Below are 17,993 nucleotides of genomic sequence, written 5' to 3'. Positions count from 1 at the left end.
GATAATCTGGAAGAAATGCATTCCTAGATGTATCAACTACCAAAACTGAATCAGGAAGAAATAGAAAACCTGAACAGACTTATAAGCACTAAGGAAATTGAAGCAGTAATCGGAAATCTCCCAACAAACAAAAGCCCAGGGCCAGATGGCTTTCCAGGGGAATTCTACCAAACATTTCAAGAAGAATTAATACCTATTCTTCTGAAACTGTTCCAAAAAATAGAAATGGAAGGAAAACTTCCAAACTCATTTTATGAGGCCACCATTACCTTGATCCCAAAACCAGAGAAAGACCCCATCAAAAAGGAGAATTACAGACCAATATCCTTGATGAACATGGATGCAAAAATTCTCACCAAAATACTAGCCAATAGGATCCAACAGTACATTAAAAGGATTATTCACCATGACCGAGTGGGATTTATCCCTGGGCTGCAAGGTTGGTTCAACATCCGCAAATCAATCAACGTGATACAATACATTAATAAAAGAAAGAACAAGAACCATATGATCCTCTCAATAGATGCAGAAAAAGCATTTGACAAAGTACAGCATCCTTTTTTGGTCAAAACTCTTCAGAGTATAGGCATAGAGGGTACATACCTCAATATCATAAAAGCCATCTATTAAAAACCCACAGCGAATATCATTCTCAATGAGGAAAAAACCGAGAGCTTTCCCCCTAAGGTCAGGAACACGGCAGGGATGTCCACTATCACCACTCCTATTCAACATAGTATTAGAAGTCCTAGCCATAGCAATCAGACAACAAAAAGAAATCAAAGGCATCCAAATCGGCAAAGAAGAAGTCAAACTCTCACTCTTTGCAGATGATATGATACTTTATGTGAAAAACCCAAAAGACTCCACCCCAAAACTGCTAGAACTCATACAGGAATTCAGTAAAGTGGCAGGATATAAAATCAATGCCCAGAAATCAGTGGTATTCCTATACACCAACAAGACAGAAGAGAGACAAATTAAGGAGTCGATCCTATTTACAATTACACACTTCAAACCATAAGATATCTAGGAATAAATCTAACCAAAGAGGCAAAGGATCTATACTCAGAAAACTATAAAATACTCATGAAAGAAATTGAGGAAGACACAAAGAAATGGAAAAACGTTCCCTGCTCATGGATTGGAAGAACAAATATTGTGAAGATGTCAATGCTACCTAGAGCAATCTACACATTCAATGCAATCCCCATCAAAATACCATCTACTTTTTCAAAGAAATGGAACAAATAATCCTAAAATTTGTATGGAACCAGAAAAGACCTCAAATAGCCAGAGGAATGTTGAAAAAGAAAAGCAAAGCTGGTGGCATCACAATTCTGGACTTCAAGCTCTATTACAAAGCTGTCATCATTAAGACAGTATGGTACTGGCACAAAAACAGACACATAGAACAAAGGAACAGAATAGAGAGCCCAGAAATGGACCCTCAACTCCATGGTCAACTAATCTTTGACAAAGCAGGAAAGAATGTCCAATGGAAAAAGACTGTCTCTTCAACAAATGGTGTTGGGAAAATTGGACAGCCACATGCAGAAGAATGAAACTGGACCATTTCCTTACACCACACACAAAAATAGACTCAAATGGTTGAAAGACCTCAGTGTCAGACAGGAGTACATCAACATCCTAAAGGAGAACACAGGCAGCAACCTCTTCGACTTCAGCCACAGCAACTTCTTCCTAGAAACATCACTAAAGGCAAGGGAAGGAAGGGCAAAAATGAACTAGTGCGACCTCATCAAGATAAAAAGCTTTTGCAGAGCAAAAGAAACAGTCAACAAAATCAAAAGACAACCAACAGAATGGGAGAAGATATTTGCAAATGACATATCAGATAAAGTGCTAGTATCCAAAATCTATAAAGACCTTCTTAAACTCAACACCCAAAGAACAAATGATCCAATCAAGAAATGGGCAGAAGACATGAACAGACATTTTTCCAAAGAAGACATCCAAATGGCCAACAAACACATGAAAAAGTGCTCAACATCGCTCGGCATCAGGGAAATCCAAATCAAAACCTCAATGAAATATCACCTCACACCAGTCAGAATGGCTAAAATTAACAAGTCAGGTAATGAAAAATGTTAGCAGGGATGCGGAGAAAGGGGAACCCTCCTGCACTGCTGGTGGGAATGCAAGCTGGTGCAGCCAATCTGCAAAACAGTATGGAGGTTCTTCAAAAAGTTGAAAATAGAGATACCATATGGTCTAGCAATTGCACTACCGGGTATTTAACCCAAAGATGCAAATGTAGGGATCCGAAGGGCTATGTGCACCCTGATGTTTATAGAAGCAATGTCCACAATGGCCAAACTGTGGAAAGAGCCATGATGTCCATTGACAGATGAATGGATAAAGAAGATGTGGTATATGTATATAATGGAATATTATGCAGCCATCAAAACGAATGAAATATTGCCATTTGCAATGACATGGGTGGAACTGGTGAGTATTATGCGGAGCGAAATAAGTCAATCAGAGAAAGACATGTATCATATGACCTCACTGATATGAGGAATTCTTAATCTCAGGAAACAAACTGAGGTTTGCTGGAGTGGTGGGGGGTGGGAGGGATGGGGTGGCTGGGTGATAGACATTGGGGAGGGTATGTGCTATGGTGAGCGCTGTGAAGTGTGCAAGACTGTTGAATCACAGATCTGTACCTCTGAAGTAAATAATACATTATATGTTAAAAAAAAAAGAAGAAGAAGATAGTAGGGGGGGAAGAATGAAGGGGGGAAATCTGAGGGGGAGATGAACCATGAGAGACGATGGACTCTGAAAAACAAACTGAAGGTTCTAGAGGGGAGGGGGGGTAGGAGGATGGGTTAACCTGGTGATGGGTATTAAAGAGGGCACATTCTGCATGGAGCACTGGGTGTTATATGCAAACAATGAATCATGGAACACTACATCAAAAACTAATGATGTATGTATGGTGATTAACATAACATAATAATAAAAAAATGTGCAAAGAAGTTGAATAAACATCTTTCCAAAGATATACAAAGAGCCAACAGGTACATGAAAAGGTACTCAACATCACTAATCATCATGGAAATGAAAATCAAAACTACAATGAGATGTCACCTCATACCTGTTAGAACGGCTATCATCAAAAGGACAAGAAATAACAAATCCTCAGACTGTTGAGAAAAGTGAACCCTCATGAATTATTGGTAAGAATGCATATTGGTGCAGCCACTAAGGAAAACAGTATGGAATTTCCTCAAAATCCCCAAAATAGCTACTATATGATTCAGCAATCCCACTTCTGAGTATATATCCAAAGAAAATGGAAACAGGATCTCGAAGAGATATCTGCATTCAAGTTTTGTAGCCAAGAAATGGAAAGAACCTAAGTATCCATCAGTGGTTGAATGGATAAAGAAAAAACAGTATTTATATACAATGGAATACTATCCAGCCATGAGAAAGGACACCCTGCTATTTGCAACAAGATGGATGGAACTTGAGGGGATTATGCTAAGTAAAATAAATCAGATAGAGAAAGACAAATACTGTATGGTTTCACTTATATGTGGAATTTCAAAAAGCTAAATTAATAGAAACAGATAGTAAAATGGGAGTTCCTAGGGGCTGGGGACTGGGAAAAGAGGGAGATAATGGTCAAAAGTACGAACTTCCAGTTGTGGGACGCCTGTGTGGCTCCATCAGTTGAGCGTCTGCCTTCAGCTCAGGTCATGATCTCAGGGTCCTGGGACTGAGTCCTACGTCGGGCTCCCTGTTCAGCAGGGAGTCTGCTTCTCCCTCTGCCTCTGCCCCTCCCCTCCACTCATGCTTTCACTCTATCAAATAAAAAAATCTTAAAAAAAAAGAAAAAGAAATCAAAGCATACGCTACAAAAAATCAGCAAATCACAAAGGACAGAAAGAGAGGAGAAAAAGAATAAAGGGACTTCACAGCAATCAGGAAACAATGAACAAAATGGCAATAGTAACTACATATCTACCAATTATCTTAATATAAATGGACTAAATTCTCCAATCAAAAGGTACATAGTGTCTGAACAGATGTAATAATAAGATTCAACAATATGTTACCTACAGGAGACTGACCTTAGCTCTAAGGATACACATAGGCCGAAAGTGAAGGGATGGAAAAAGGTGTTCAATACAAATGAAAACCACAAGAGAATAGGGATAGATATATTAGAGAAAAGAGACCTTAAGTCAAAAACTGTAACTAAAGGCAAAGAATGTCACTATCTAATGGTAAAAGAGTCAATTCATCAAGAGGATATAACCCTTGTAAATATTTATGCATACAATATCGGAGCACCTAAATACATAAAGCAGATATTAACAGAACTGAAGGAGAGATAGAAAACAATATAGCAGTTGTAGGGAACTGTAATACTCCACATTAAAAATGGATAGATCTTTCTAATATAAAATCAATAAGGAAACAGTGCACTTGAACAACATTGTAGACCAAATGGCCTAATAGACATGTACAGAACATTCCTTCCAACAGCAGAACACATTCTTCTCAAGCACACACAGAATATTCCACAGGATAAACCATAGTTTAAGAAAAAAGTTTTTACAAAAATTACTTCAATACAGAATTTTTTTCAGAACCTGGATTTGAAGTACATTAGGACTACTTTGATTGTCAGAAACTCTGTAGAACCCAAGCGAAGGAATGCATGTGGATCTCAGGAATTATGGAATTAGAAACGAGCTAGGTGAGGAGTATCATTCTATATCTTTCTGCTTCTGCTTCATTCTTCCCAAGATGGGTGTATTAATCAGTTCCTCAGAGAAACAGAATAACAGAGAGAAAGAAAGAGGGAAAGAGAGAGGAAGGAGGAGGGAGGAGGAATTGTGGGGGAGAGAGAGATTTATTTTAAAGAATTGGCTCACATGAATGCAGAGCCTTGGCAAGTCCAGAATCTGCAGAGTGGGCCAGCAGCTAGAGACCCAGGAAAGCATAGCAGTTTGAGTCTGAAGGCAGTCTACTATAGAACTCACATTCCCAGCTGGTCACTTTTTTTCAATCAAGGCCTTCAACTGATTGGACAAGGCTCACCCACAAATGGAAGGTAATTTATTTTATTGAAAGTCTACTCATTTAAATGTTAATCTTATCTAAAAAAAAATACTTTCACAGAAACATCTAGAATACTATTTAACTGAATACCTAGGAACCATGTCTAAGCCAGGCTGACATAAAATTAGCAGTCACAGTAGGAAAAATGGGAGGAAAAGGGGATGAGCTATTCTTCTCAATCTGGTTCCAAATTTTCCTGAAAGTAATCTCATTTCTGCAGCTGGGTGAGGCCTACCACTGGATTAAACAACTTTAATCCTGGGGGTGGCATCTTGAGAAAGCACTACTCAGCCCAGCTCATGTGAGTTACCCATGATGGACCAATCCACTGTGGCTAGGAAAGAGGTGGAAGCAGAGTTATCTCGGATAAAATGGTTATCAAGTATACAGGATGGTGTCCCATAAATGGGAAATCATTGATTAAGAAATTATAATGTAATTTTGAAGTATTAACATGTTTTTCCACTTGATGGAATAACTTCTAATTTCTGTTTTGCAAAGTTTTTTGTGGAATTTATTTAGAGTTAACTGATTTTCTGTCATGGTTTCTGTAAGATTTGTGGATACACAGTGGCTTGCACTCCATTTAGGCACCTAAAATTGCTTTCTTTTACTTTTCTTTGAATATTTTCTAGCTACAACAAATAAGTCATCTGTGGAAGGAAAGCAGAGCAAGCTCACACCTCCTGTGGAAGGTAATATGGTTTTTAATTTTTTCTAGAGGCCAGTATTAAAGGGAGGAAGTGTGGAACTTCCTTAGAAGCATAGTTGACGCTCTGGTCAGGGGGCCAGGCTTGAGCCCAGTTGAAGAGTATGGTGATCTGAATGCTGTGGTGTGAGGGACCCTGAATGACCCCGGTCCTCCTCCCCCCAAAGCAGTTCAATTCCATGGGAAGATTATGGAGCTCTCTCTATCAGGCACTGTGCCAGGCTTTGTGGGGAGCACAGAGATGAGCAAGGTGAGCCAGACTGCCAAAGCACCCTAAGGGGGTTCAGTTTTGTGGGGGAGCCCAGAAATAAGCACAGATACCCTATAAAATAGAGAAGATAAGCCCTCACAGCAAGTGTGCCGGGAATGTAGAGGAGGGAGAGAGAGCACCAAGGCTCTGGGAAGACTTCAAGGAGGATGCAACATGTGAATTGGCTCTTGAAGGAAGAAGAGCGTTTTCATAGACAGAGGGTGCTGTGTAGGCATCCCAGACTGCAAGAACCATTGAGGGAAGACCTAGATATGCCTAAGATTTGTGAATACACAGTGGCTTGCACTCCTTTTAGGCACCTAAAATTGATTTCTTTTACTTTTGTCTGAATATTTTCTAGCTTCACCATATAGTTCATCTGTGGAAGGAAAGCAGAGCAGGCTCACAGCTCCTTTGGAAGGTAATATGATATTTAATTTTTTTTCTAGAGGCCAGAACTAAAGGGAGCAAGTATGGAACTTCTTTAGAAACATAGCTGATTGTCTGGTCAGGGGGCCAGCCTTGAGCCCAGTTGAAGAGTATGGTGATCTGAATGCTGCAGTGTGGGGGACCCTGAATGACCCTGGTCCTCCTCCCCCCAAACTGTTCAATTCCATGGGAAGATTATGGAGCTCTCTCTATCAGGCACTGTGCCAGGCTTTGTGGGGAGCATAGAGATGAGCAAGGTGAGCCAGACTGCCAAAGCGCCCTAAAGGGGTTCAGTTTTGTGGGGGAACCCAGAAATAAGCACAGATACCCTATAAAATAGAGGAGATAAGCCCTCACATCAGGTGTGCCGGGAATGTAGAGGAGGGAGAGAGAGCACCAAAGCCTGAGAAGGCCTCAAGGAGGATGCAGCATGTGAATTGGCTCTTGAAGGAAGAGGAGGGTTTTCATAGACAGAGGGTACTGTGTAGGCATCCCAGACTGCAAGAACCATTGAGGGAAGACCTAGATAGGCACTTGGGCTTGCTGTTTCCTTTTTGAAGTGTGGGGGCGACACAGGGATCATAAGCTTGCCAAGGTGAGTCAGTGTGAAAAAGAGGGCTTTCAAAGCCAGTACAAAGACATGTAAGTGTTGTCTTCAGGCAGTGAGAGAGCTCTGAAGGGTGTCGGAGTGGAGAGGCTCACCCCTGTGTTACAGAATCATGTACCTGGCTGCAAGGTAAGGTATGAGGTGAGGAGAGGAGAATTTTGACAGAGAGACAGATGGGAGGAGGCTTCTGTAGTGGTCCAGGTGTGTCGTGATAGGGTCTTAAACTAGGGTAAGGCAGTGAGAACAGAAAGGAAAAGGGATTTGTGTGCAGAAGGCTGCAGAGGCTGGGGGGGAGTCATAGACACTGCAGGTGAAGGGGGATTGCCGGAGGGTCATAGAGCAGAGCAAGCTGAAAGAACAGAGACTACCCAGGGTGCTTGGGATCCTCACTGATGGAGCTACTTCACTGGAGACTGTGCCCTTGTTAAAATGCATATGTTTAATTGATCAGCTCATAGGTTCCTTTAAAATAATAGAGTCAGATCTTGAGAATAAGTATCAGGCAAAATATTAAAGCCTTAGACTGTTCACAAGCTGAAGTACAAACAGAACACTCACAACATGTTCCTCACCAGCCTCTTCTCTTTCTGCGGTCATCTTCAGCATCCTGGCCTTGGGCACATGTGTGCTCACCCACACCCACCCCTAGCTGTTCTCCAAGCAGCTATGTTGCTGCTGGCCTCTGAGCCTTGGCCAAGTTGCCTAGGGTGGGGAGCCACCTGCAGTGGTAGGAGGAGCATGGATTTAACTGCCCCTCCGATCTGCTCTAAAATCCACCCCCACTTGCTTCCTGCAGTTATGGGATCTTGATTTGGCTGTGAAATGCAAGATCTTGAGTCCATCACAGAAGAGGCAAGTGATACCAAAAGAGGAGAGGAGAGATCTCACATACAGAGTTTCGCACAACGAGGTTCACCCACATAACAGCTTAGCCCATCACAGCTGGTTCTGCTCACGTTAAAGTGATGAGCTCCCTGCCACTCGTCTGCGTTACAGTGTGTGGTACCTGATGCCCCTAATCCTCTCTCAGCAAAGCCCTCCCAGTCATGGATGCATGATGTGTGTTTATGGGAGAGCTGAAGCTTCTAGATTGGAGAAAAATCATAGGTTGCAGGGCTTAATTTTTACACTAATGATGGGCAAAAGCAGTGAACTTCTTCATTTAATCCTCATAATTAGGTAGAATGTCTAGAACCAACATCTGTGAGCAAATTCATAGTGGGACTGTTTGGCAGTATATGTGTGACTCAATAGGAAGGAAGGAAAATCTGTTGCTTTTACTGACTTTGTGATTCTCCAAATAAAAAGTAGCTTAAAAAAGTCCAGTTTGTTCAACCTGAATGCCATCTTATGCTTTTTACTTATGTTTGTCCGAAGTGGCACCCTTCAGGATAGGCATTTCATTCTGATAGTACTGATTTAGTCTCTCTGACCAAAACTTAGGAGGAGAAAACCACATCATCAATTTTTCCACTTTCTGTCCTGAGGAGAACCAGTTATAAGATAAATCTAATAATTTCTGCTACCAAAAGATTAGATTTAGATGACGTTGTCCTTTAATTTAAATTGTGTTTTCTTGTTTGTTTTATACAGAACTTCTGAAGTGATTTTAGACCCTTAAAATATTTCTCATATATATATAATAAATATAGTTTATCTAATAACACAGAACATGAGAAAATGCTTTCATCTTTGGATTAGGTTTAATGTGTTATATATTTTGGTTCATATTTCATTTTTTATGTAGGCCTAATATTTTGGGATAGGATCACCAGCAAAGTCATGTTCTAGTACTACTTTATGTGATATGTTGTGGAAAATTGAACACCTGAAGTTTTTTATCAAGCTTTTCTTTTCTTCCTCCTTGTGTGTGTCCAGCTAACACTTCTTGGTCTGTACCTGTGGCTACAAAGGCTGTGCTCACTTGCCCTTCTGTCAGCTTAACAAATGTGCTGATAATAAGGTGGGAAATAAACCTCAGAGACAAGCCTTCCTGCATTAGAGCCTACAGGAGAGATAACAATGAGACCAGTGAAAGAAACTGTACCGACGAGAGAATATCCTGGGAGTCCAGACCCGATCAGAATCCTGCCCTTCAGATTGATCCCGTGGCCACCACTCATGATGGATATTACAGGTGTGAAGTGGCCGCACCTGATGGGAATTTCGGTCTTGGATATCACCTCCAAGTGTTAGGTAAGGTGCATGACATATTGTGGTACGTCAGAGAAGCAGATCTGGGACTGAACCAAATCTCTCTCTATTCCATACCCCACGTGTTAAGCCTGAAGCATTTCCCCTGCATCTTTGCAGTGCCCCCCGAGGTGACCCTGTCTCGAGGCAGCAATGGAACCCTCGTGTGCAGGGCAGCTGCAGGGAAACCAGCTGCACAGATCTCCTGGACCCCAGGGGGAGACTGTCACACTGCGGAACAACAGTTGGGCAATGGCACAGTGACCGTCCTGAGTACATGCCACTGGGAGGACCTCCAGGTGTCTAACGTGTCCTGCTCTGTCTCCCACGTGACCGGCAACAAGACTCTGTCCTTTGAGCTGAATCCAGGTTAGTAATTCCGGTTTTTGCTTGATATGTTCATTCTTTCAGAGAAATTACAGAGGAATGAAACAGGAGTGTGCAGAGAATTTCTGTCAAGCATAATCTCCCCACCCTCTTTTTTATGTCCTTCTCCTCCCCCATTAAGAGTTATGTCCAGAAGAATAACGCAGAAGTTTGTTTTCAATAAGCCATATTTTAGAGCAAAGTTTATTATTTAATAAAGTAAAATGAAAAATAATTTAATAATTTAATGTCTACTCTATACTCGTAGTAAGTTGGCTTGAGTAGTGTACTTTTAAATTAATACTTCTGGTTTTGGGAAAAGGCTAAATTGTATTTTTAAAGAAATCTTTGTGCTTTTATTTTTATTTATTTATTTATTTATTTATTTTTAGATATATATATTTAATTTTTAAAATTTTATTATGTTATGTTAGTCACCATAAAATACTCAGGAAAGGATTCTGCATTCTGCATCAATTGAGAGGATCATATTGTTCTCTCTCCTCTTATTAATGTGTTCTATCACATTGATTGATTTGCAAATGTTGAACCACCCTTGCGTTCTGGGGATACATCCCGCTTGGTCGTGGTGGATGATCCTTTTAATGAATTGTTGGATCCTATTAGCTAGGATTTTGTTGAGGATTTTGGAATCCATATTCATCAGGGAGAATTCTCCTTTTTGATGGGGTCTTTGCCTGGTTTGGGGATTCAGGTAATGCTGGCCTCATAGAATGAGTTTGGAAGTTTTCCTTCTGTTTCTATTTTTGAAACAGCTTTAGGAAGATAGGTATTATTTTTTTTATTTCTTCTTTGAATGTTTGGTAGAATTCCCCAGGGAATCGATCAGGCCCTGGACTCTCGTTTTTTGGAGGTTTTTAATCACTGCTTCAATCTCGTTACTGGTTATTGGGCAATTCAGATTGTCAATTTCTTCCTGTTCCAGTCTTGGCAACTTATAGGTTTCCAGGAAGGCATTCATTTCATCCAGATTGCTCAGTTTATTGGCATATAGTTGTTGATGATAATTTCTAATAATTGTTTGTTTCCTTGGTGTTAGTCGTGATCTCTCCCTTTTCATTCATAATTTTATTAATTTGGGTCCTTTCTCTTTTCTTTTGGATGTCTGGCCAGTGGTTAATTTATCTTATTAATTCTTTCAAAGAACCAACTTCTAGTTTTATTGATCTTATCTTCTGTGCTTCTGGTTTCTAATTCATTGATCTCTGTTCTAATGTTAATTATTTCTCTTCTAATGCATGGCTTAGGCATCATTTGTTGCTTTTTCTCTAGTTCTTTAAGATGTAGAGTTAGTTGGTGAATTCGGGATTTTTCTGTTTTTTTGAGTGAGGCTTGGATGGCTATGTATTTCCCCCTTAGGACCGCCTTTGCAGTATCCCATAGGTTTTGGACCGACCTGTTTTCATTCTCATTGATTTCCATGAATTGTTTAAGTTCTTCTTTGATTTCCTGGTTGACCCAAACATTCTTGAGCAGAGTGGTCTTTAGCTTCCAAGTGTTTGAATTTCTGCCAAATTTTTTCTTGTGATTGAGTTCCAGTTTTAAAGCACTGTGGTCTGAGAATATGCAGGGAATAATCTCAGTCTTTTGCTATTGATTGAGACCTGATTTGTGACCCAGTATGTGGTCTATTCTGGAGAAAGTTCCATGTGCGCTCGAGAAGAATGAGTATTCTGTTGTTTTAGGGTGGAATGTTCTGTAAATATCTATGAGGTCCAGTGTATCATTCAAAGCTCTTGTTTCCTTTTGATTTTCTGCTTAGATGATCTGTCCATTGCTGAGAGTGGAGTATTGAGGTCTCCTACGATTAACGTATTGTTATCAATATGACTCTTTATTTTGGTTAACAGTTTGCTTATGTAGATGGCTGCTCCCATGTTGGGGGCATAGATATTTACAATTGTTAGATCTTCTTGTTGGATAGACCCTTTAAGAATGATATAGTGTCCTTCTGTGTCTCTAACTACAGACTTTGGTTTAAAATCTAACTTGTCTGATATAAGAATTGCTACTCCAGCTTTCTTTTGAGGTCCGCTGGCATGGAAGATGGATCTCCATCCCTTCACTTTCAGTTTGGATGTATCTTTAGGTTCAAAATGAGTCTCTTATAGACGGCATATGGATGGGCCCTGTCTTTTCATCCAATCTGCAACCCTGTGCCATTTTATGGGAGCATTTAGGCCATTCACATTGAAAGCGATTATTGAAAGATATGAATTAATTGTCATCATGTTGCCTGTGAAGACGTTGTTTTCATATATTGTCCCTGTAAATTTCTGTTGTGTATCACTCTTGGGGTCTTTCTCCTTTTATAGAACCCCCCTTAATATTTTTTGCAGGGCCAGCTTAGTGGTCATATGTTCTTTCAGTTTCTGCCAGTCTTGGAAGCTCTGCCTCTCTCCATCCATTCTAAATGACAGATTTGCCAGATAAAGTATTCTTGGCTGCATTTTCTCTCATTTAGTACCCTGAATATGTCTTGCCAGGCCTTTCTGGCTTGCCAGGTCTCTGTGGATAGATCTGACATTATTCTGATGTTCCTCCCTCTTTACATAAGGAATCTCTTCCCCCTAACTGCCCTTAAGATGGTTTCCTTTGTTCTAAAATTTGCGAGTTTTACTATTACATGATGGGTTGTTGGCCTGTTTTCCTTGATCTTGGGAGGGGTCCTCTCTGCCTCTAGAACACGAATGTTTGTTTCATTCCCCAGATTAGGGAAGTTCTCAGCTATGATTTGCTCAAATATATCTTCTAGTCCTCTCTCTCTCTCCACTCCCTCCGGGATTCCAGTAATTCTGACACTGGAATGCTTCATGGTGTCACTTATTTCTCTGATTCTATTTTCATAAATTCTGAGTTGTTTTTCCCTGGCCTCCTCTTTTCCCTTTTTATCTATTAAATTGTCTTCCAGGTCACCGATTCATTCTTCTGCTTCATTTACCCTAGCTGTTAGATTATCTAGATTAGATTGGATCTCATTGATAGCATTTTTAAGTTCTGCCAATTCAGCTTTTGTTTCTGCCCTTAGAGACTCTATGTTGCCATTAATTGATTTCTCCATTCTAGCTATTGTCTTCACAATTGCTAGCCTGAATTCCATCTCCGACATCTTGGTTATATCTGCATCCATTTGTAAATCTGCAGCATAAGTCATAATCTCTGAGTTTTTTCTATTTTGAGGGTTCCTCCTCCTAGTCATTCTGTTGATGGGTGGTTGAGGGAATGTATAGAGTCCAAATTATTGACCACAACCCAAGGAGGAGGCACCTGTATTCTAGGGACCTTAGGGTTACTGGCCTCTTGTTTTCCCAGCCTGTCTTCTGGGGGAGGGGCCTGCCACACTGTTACTCAGGCAACCCTGTTTGGGCAGAGTTGACCTGCCCCCCTGTGGTGGGGGATGGGCTCAGTGGGAACCAGTTTTTGGGGCTTTTGTTCTCTGGTGGCTTTCCGCATCTCTTCTGCGAGTCAGAGCAGAAGAGACCATTTCCAACCCTTTGCCTCAGAGCAGAGAGATCGTAGTCTGTTCTTCAGTGAGCTCTCCAGGCCACACCATCTCTCTTTCTGTCTGTGCTGCTATAAACTGCAGCAGCCTGGGTTGTGCTCCCCTCCGCAGCGCTCCCAGTCCTGCCTCCAGGTTGGAGCAGGTCTCTGCCCTTTGTGCTTCTAAAATCACCAGCCGTTCCCCATTCACATGCGGGATCCCGCCGTTCCAGGTTTCCATCCAGGGGGCTGCCCCAAAGTCCTTTCCCTGCCGCTACCAGTCTGCAAGTCTGTGCTCTGTCCCCAGCGTGGGAGGTTGTCACTCACTGGCTGTGTAGGATCCCCACCGCCAGGCTCCCTCCCGCTCCCCTTCAATATCTGCCCTCGGAATCATGGCTCCCCGCTTCATACCTTGAAACCAAGCGCCTGCAATATTCTGTTTGTAGAGATCCAGATCTTCTTACATCTCAGGCTGGTTTCGTGGGTGCTCAGAGTGGTCTGGTAGATATCCAACTCAATTCCGGGGACCAGTTGGAATAGGGTCCCCTACTCCTCCGCCATCTTTTCTCCCTCGAAATCTTTGTGCTTTTAGAAGGATCAAGTCACTCATAAGTTTTCTTCACAGATTTTTAGTTTGGTGGGATTTTCTTCTCCTGGTTCTTCCTAGAATTTCTTAGCTATATTATAGTAACCTCTATGCTTGATTTAAACTTTACTCTTTTCTATATATGTAGAAATATATAGAAAATATATGTATTTATTGTTAAATATATGTATTTATTGTTAATTATGATTAAGCTCACTGACAAAATTTTAAAAAACCATCTTTTTAAATTTAAATCCAGTTTATTTTTATTTATATTTATTTTTATATGTATTTATTATTTATGTATTTATTTATCTATTTATTAGCTATCTATTTATTTATTTATTTGACAGAGAGAGAGAGAGAACACAAGCAAGGGCAGTGGCAGGCAGAGGGAGAGGGAGAAGAAGGCTCCCCACCGAGCAGGTTGTCAGATGTAGGGCTTGATCCCAGGACCCTGGGATTAAGGCAGATGCTTAACTGACTGAGCCACCCAGGTGCCCCTAAATCCAATTTATTAACATATAGTGTATTATTAGTTTCAGAGGTAGAGTTCAGTGATTCATCAGTCTTATATAACATCCAGTGCTCATTATATACATGCCCTCCTTAACACCCATCACCCAGTTACTCCATCCCCCTACCCTCCTCTCCTCTAGCAGCTCTCAGTTTGTTTCCTATGATTAAGAGTTCTTATGGTAGAAAAACCCCTCTTAATCCTACTTTCCACATGGTCAAATTTATTGGGTAATCCATCGGTTCTATTTTTTTTTTTTTCCTTGAAGAAATCCTTCTTGAGTTTTACAACCTCTTGTTCTAGTCTGGCCTGGGGAGTCACTAGACCTGCTGCACAGCTATTGTCCTGGGCACTCTTTCTCACAGTGCTCTGCTTGATTCCATGTCTGTTTAATCTGAGTTCCTTCTACCTTCCAGACATTTGCTAGTTTTATCTCTTTATGTATGAGGCTTTCCTTAACTCATTGGTATCCTTGGCTAACCATTCATTTCAAGCATTGAGCATTCAAAATGAACTGATTGGAGGCTATGTTATCTGTGGGTGATCTTGTCATCTAGTTAGCTTCAAGGAGGTAAATGAAAAAAATTAAATATGGATTCTTTAGTTATTTAAAGGACTTTTCTCTGGGACTTCTTAGGTTCTGCAGAAAATAATTCTCCAGTCTATTGTCTTAGAGGGATAATCCTGACTATTAGTGTTATGAGAGTAGGGAAGAAGAGGAGTGTGTATGTGTGTGTGTGTGTGTGTGTATGTGTGTGTGAGAGAGAGAGGGAGAGAGAGAGAGAGAGACTGTTCAGAACTCAGACTTTTCTTTAACACCTCTCTTCAGTGTGGTACTTCCTCTCCACCCTCCATTATGTCTGGATCCTTGACTCTGGAATCTCTGCAGTTTACCTTTTCTGGTCAAACTTCCTGTTTCCTACGGTTTGAGGAAGGTGAAGTGACCTGGCTGCACAGGGTGGGAGTGGACTTGGCAGCCTACCTCTTCTTAATAGAGACCTTCAAAGAAGCTTCCAACTTTGAGCTCACAGTTCACCCCCTCCACTTGCCCCTTTTTTATATATTTACCCTTCCTATTCTAAAGTCTTCTTGGTGTTCTATGGGCACCAAGATTCTTACTTATTTCTACCTTAAATTATTTGCCACCTTCTGTTCATTTTTCATTTATAATGAAATGAAATAAGTTGAAATAGTTTGAAAATAAGTTGAAAATTTTTATCTGCTCATCTCATCCATGTTCTTTGTCTTTGCAAGTCTATATGGAAAAAATTTTCCTACTGATAATTTAGTAAAGTTTAAGAAGGGGGAGGAGAAAAACCCATTTCTTTAAACCACCATTTTCTAATATCCATTATTAAAGTGATTTTTAAAAAAGATTTTAGCATTATTTACTGAGGAGAGTAACTGTGCCTTACTTATGTATGCAATCTGACTATCCAGTATTACAATAAGATGTCATGTTTATGGATGCTCAGACTTGAAGGGACTGTCTCATTCACTCTCAGCCAGTGCTGGGGTCACCTCCCTCTCTTCCTTGCAGGGCAGATCCTCAGCCTCTATGGCTATACTTCCAAAGAAAGAGAGTGCATTAATTTGCAAGAAAGGGTTTCAAAACAATATTATTGGTTTTAAATGTAATTTTTTTTCAAATAAAAGAGAAACACAATGTTTAAAAAACAAACTGTTGAAGGAATGTGGAGGGACAGGATGCCAGCCTACTTAGCCTCCACTTACTTCACTCTGCTGCCCTCAGCCCCATTCAGGGCACAGCAGGAAGAAGGTCTTAGAACCACTGCCTCTTAAAATGGATGAAAGACCTAAATGTGAGACAGGAATCCATTAAAATCCTAGAGGAGAACACAGATAGCAACCTCTTTGACCTCGGCCACAGCAACTTCTTCCTGGACACATCTCCAAGGCAAGGGAAACAAAACTGAACTACTGGGACTTAATCAGGATAAAATGTTTTTGCACAGCAAAGGAAATAGTCAACAAAACTAAAAGACAACTGCCAGAAGGGGAGGTGATATTTGCAAATGATTTATCAGATAAAGGACTAGTATACAAAATCTATAAAGAGCTTATGAAACTCAACACCCAAAAAACAAAAAAATCCAATCAAGAAATGGGCAGAAGACATGAACATACATTTCTCCAAAAAAGACATAAAAATGGCCAACAGACACATAAAAAAGTGCTCAACATCACTCCACATCAGGGAAATACAAATCAAAACCATACTGAGATACCACCTCATACCAGTCAGAATGGCTAAAATTAACAACACAGGAAACAACAGGTGTTGATGAGGATGCAGAGAAAGGGCAACCCTCTTACACTGTTGGTGGGAATGAAAACTGCTGCAGCCACTCTGGAAAACAGTATGGAGGTTCCTCAAAAAGTTAAAAATAGAGCTACTTTATGATCCCGCAATTGCACTACTAGGTATTTGTCTAAAGGATACAAACATAGCAATTCAAAGGGACACATGCACCAGAATGTTTATAGCAGCAATGCCCACAACAGCCAAAGTATGGAAAGAGCCCAGATGTCCATTGAGAGATGAATGGATAAAGATGGTGTGGCATATATATACATAGTGGAATATTACTCAGCCATCAAAAAGAATGAAATCTTGCCCCTTGCAACGATACAGACGGAACTAGAGGGTATTATGCTAAGCGAAATAAATCGGTCAAAAAGACAAATACCATATGATTGCACTCATATGTGGAATTTAAGAAACAAAACAGATCAACATAGGGGAAGGGAAGGAAAAATGAAGATGAAAACAGAGATGGAGGCAAACTATAAGAGACTCCTAATGCTAGGAAACAAACAGCGTTGTTGGAGGGGAAGTGTGTGGGAAAATGGGGTATTTAGGAGGGCACATTATGTAATGAGAACTGGGTGTTATAAGCAACTGATGAATTACTAAATTCTACCCCTGTATCTAATAATACAGAATATGTTAACTAAATTGAATTTAAACAAACAAACAGTGCCTCTCAGAGCTGGCAATTCCTTTGTTGACATCTCTTTTTGCTGCCAGAGTTAATAAATAATTGAAAGTTGCTACCATGCACTCATGTCAGTTTCAAAGACCTGGAAGAAAGGTGACTTCAGGATTCAGTTGTTTTTCCAATTACCTCCTTTGCAACTCCCCATTTATTTCTGAATATTGGAGATGAGAAACACCCTGATATTACTGTAACTGAGAAATTTAGTCTGCACATCTCTCCTATAGGAATTCATCATTCATGAATTCTTAAAGCCACAAAACCTTGACTTAGGATGATGTCTTGCTAAATACCCTAGAATTGGAATTAATAAAGCAATTTTATTATAATAATGAGTTGAACTATTAATGAGTTAAAACTGTTTAAAATCACAGAAGTGAACTTCCTGAACTCTGAGACATCCTTGAACATATATTTTATTTTACAGTTATATATATATTTAATAGACTTTAGTTTTTAGAGAAGTTTTAAGTTCACAGCAAAATTGAGTGGAAAGTGCAGAGTTCCCATATTACCCCGTCCCAACACAAGCACTGTCTCCCCCTCTCTACATCACCCATGCTACAGTACAGTACATTTGTGAGAGTAATAAACCTACATTAACACAACACTATCAGGGCTGTGTTACCAGGGGTACTTGGAAAAGACGGTGGAGGAGTAGGGGACCCTATTCCAAATGACCCCCGGAATTGACCTGGATATCTACCAGACC

General features: G+C 40.4%; 1 protein-coding gene across 2 annotated transcripts in view; it reads left to right on the top strand.

The window, feature by feature from the left end:
* LOC114214704 (cell surface glycoprotein CD200 receptor 1-like) overlaps positions 1–17,993 on the top strand; it is a 36,404-nt gene that overhangs the window by 6,906 nt on the left and 11,505 nt on the right. The window contains exons 2-5 of one of the 2 annotated variants that reach the window (XM_028110489.2): positions 5,739–5,798; positions 6,424–6,483; positions 8,977–9,294; positions 9,412–9,660. In XM_028110489.2, coding sequence (XP_027966290.1) covers positions 5,739–5,798; positions 6,424–6,483; positions 8,977–9,294; positions 9,412–9,660 — 687 coding nt within the window. The remainder of the gene's footprint in view (positions 1–5,738; positions 5,799–6,423; positions 6,484–8,976; positions 9,295–9,411; positions 9,661–17,993) is intronic. The other variant, XM_028110491.2, reaches the window with a different exon arrangement.

Source organism: Eumetopias jubatus, unplaced genomic scaffold (assembly GCF_037043125.1).
Source record: "Eumetopias jubatus isolate StellerSeaLion01/CBP00866 unplaced genomic scaffold, mEumJub1_p1.0 scaffold_1, whole genome shotgun sequence".
NCBI classification, from domain to species: domain Eukaryota; kingdom Metazoa; phylum Chordata; class Mammalia; order Carnivora; family Otariidae; genus Eumetopias; species Eumetopias jubatus.
The sequence above is the reverse complement of the archived record's forward strand: the minus strand, read 5'-3'. Positions and strand labels throughout refer to the sequence as shown.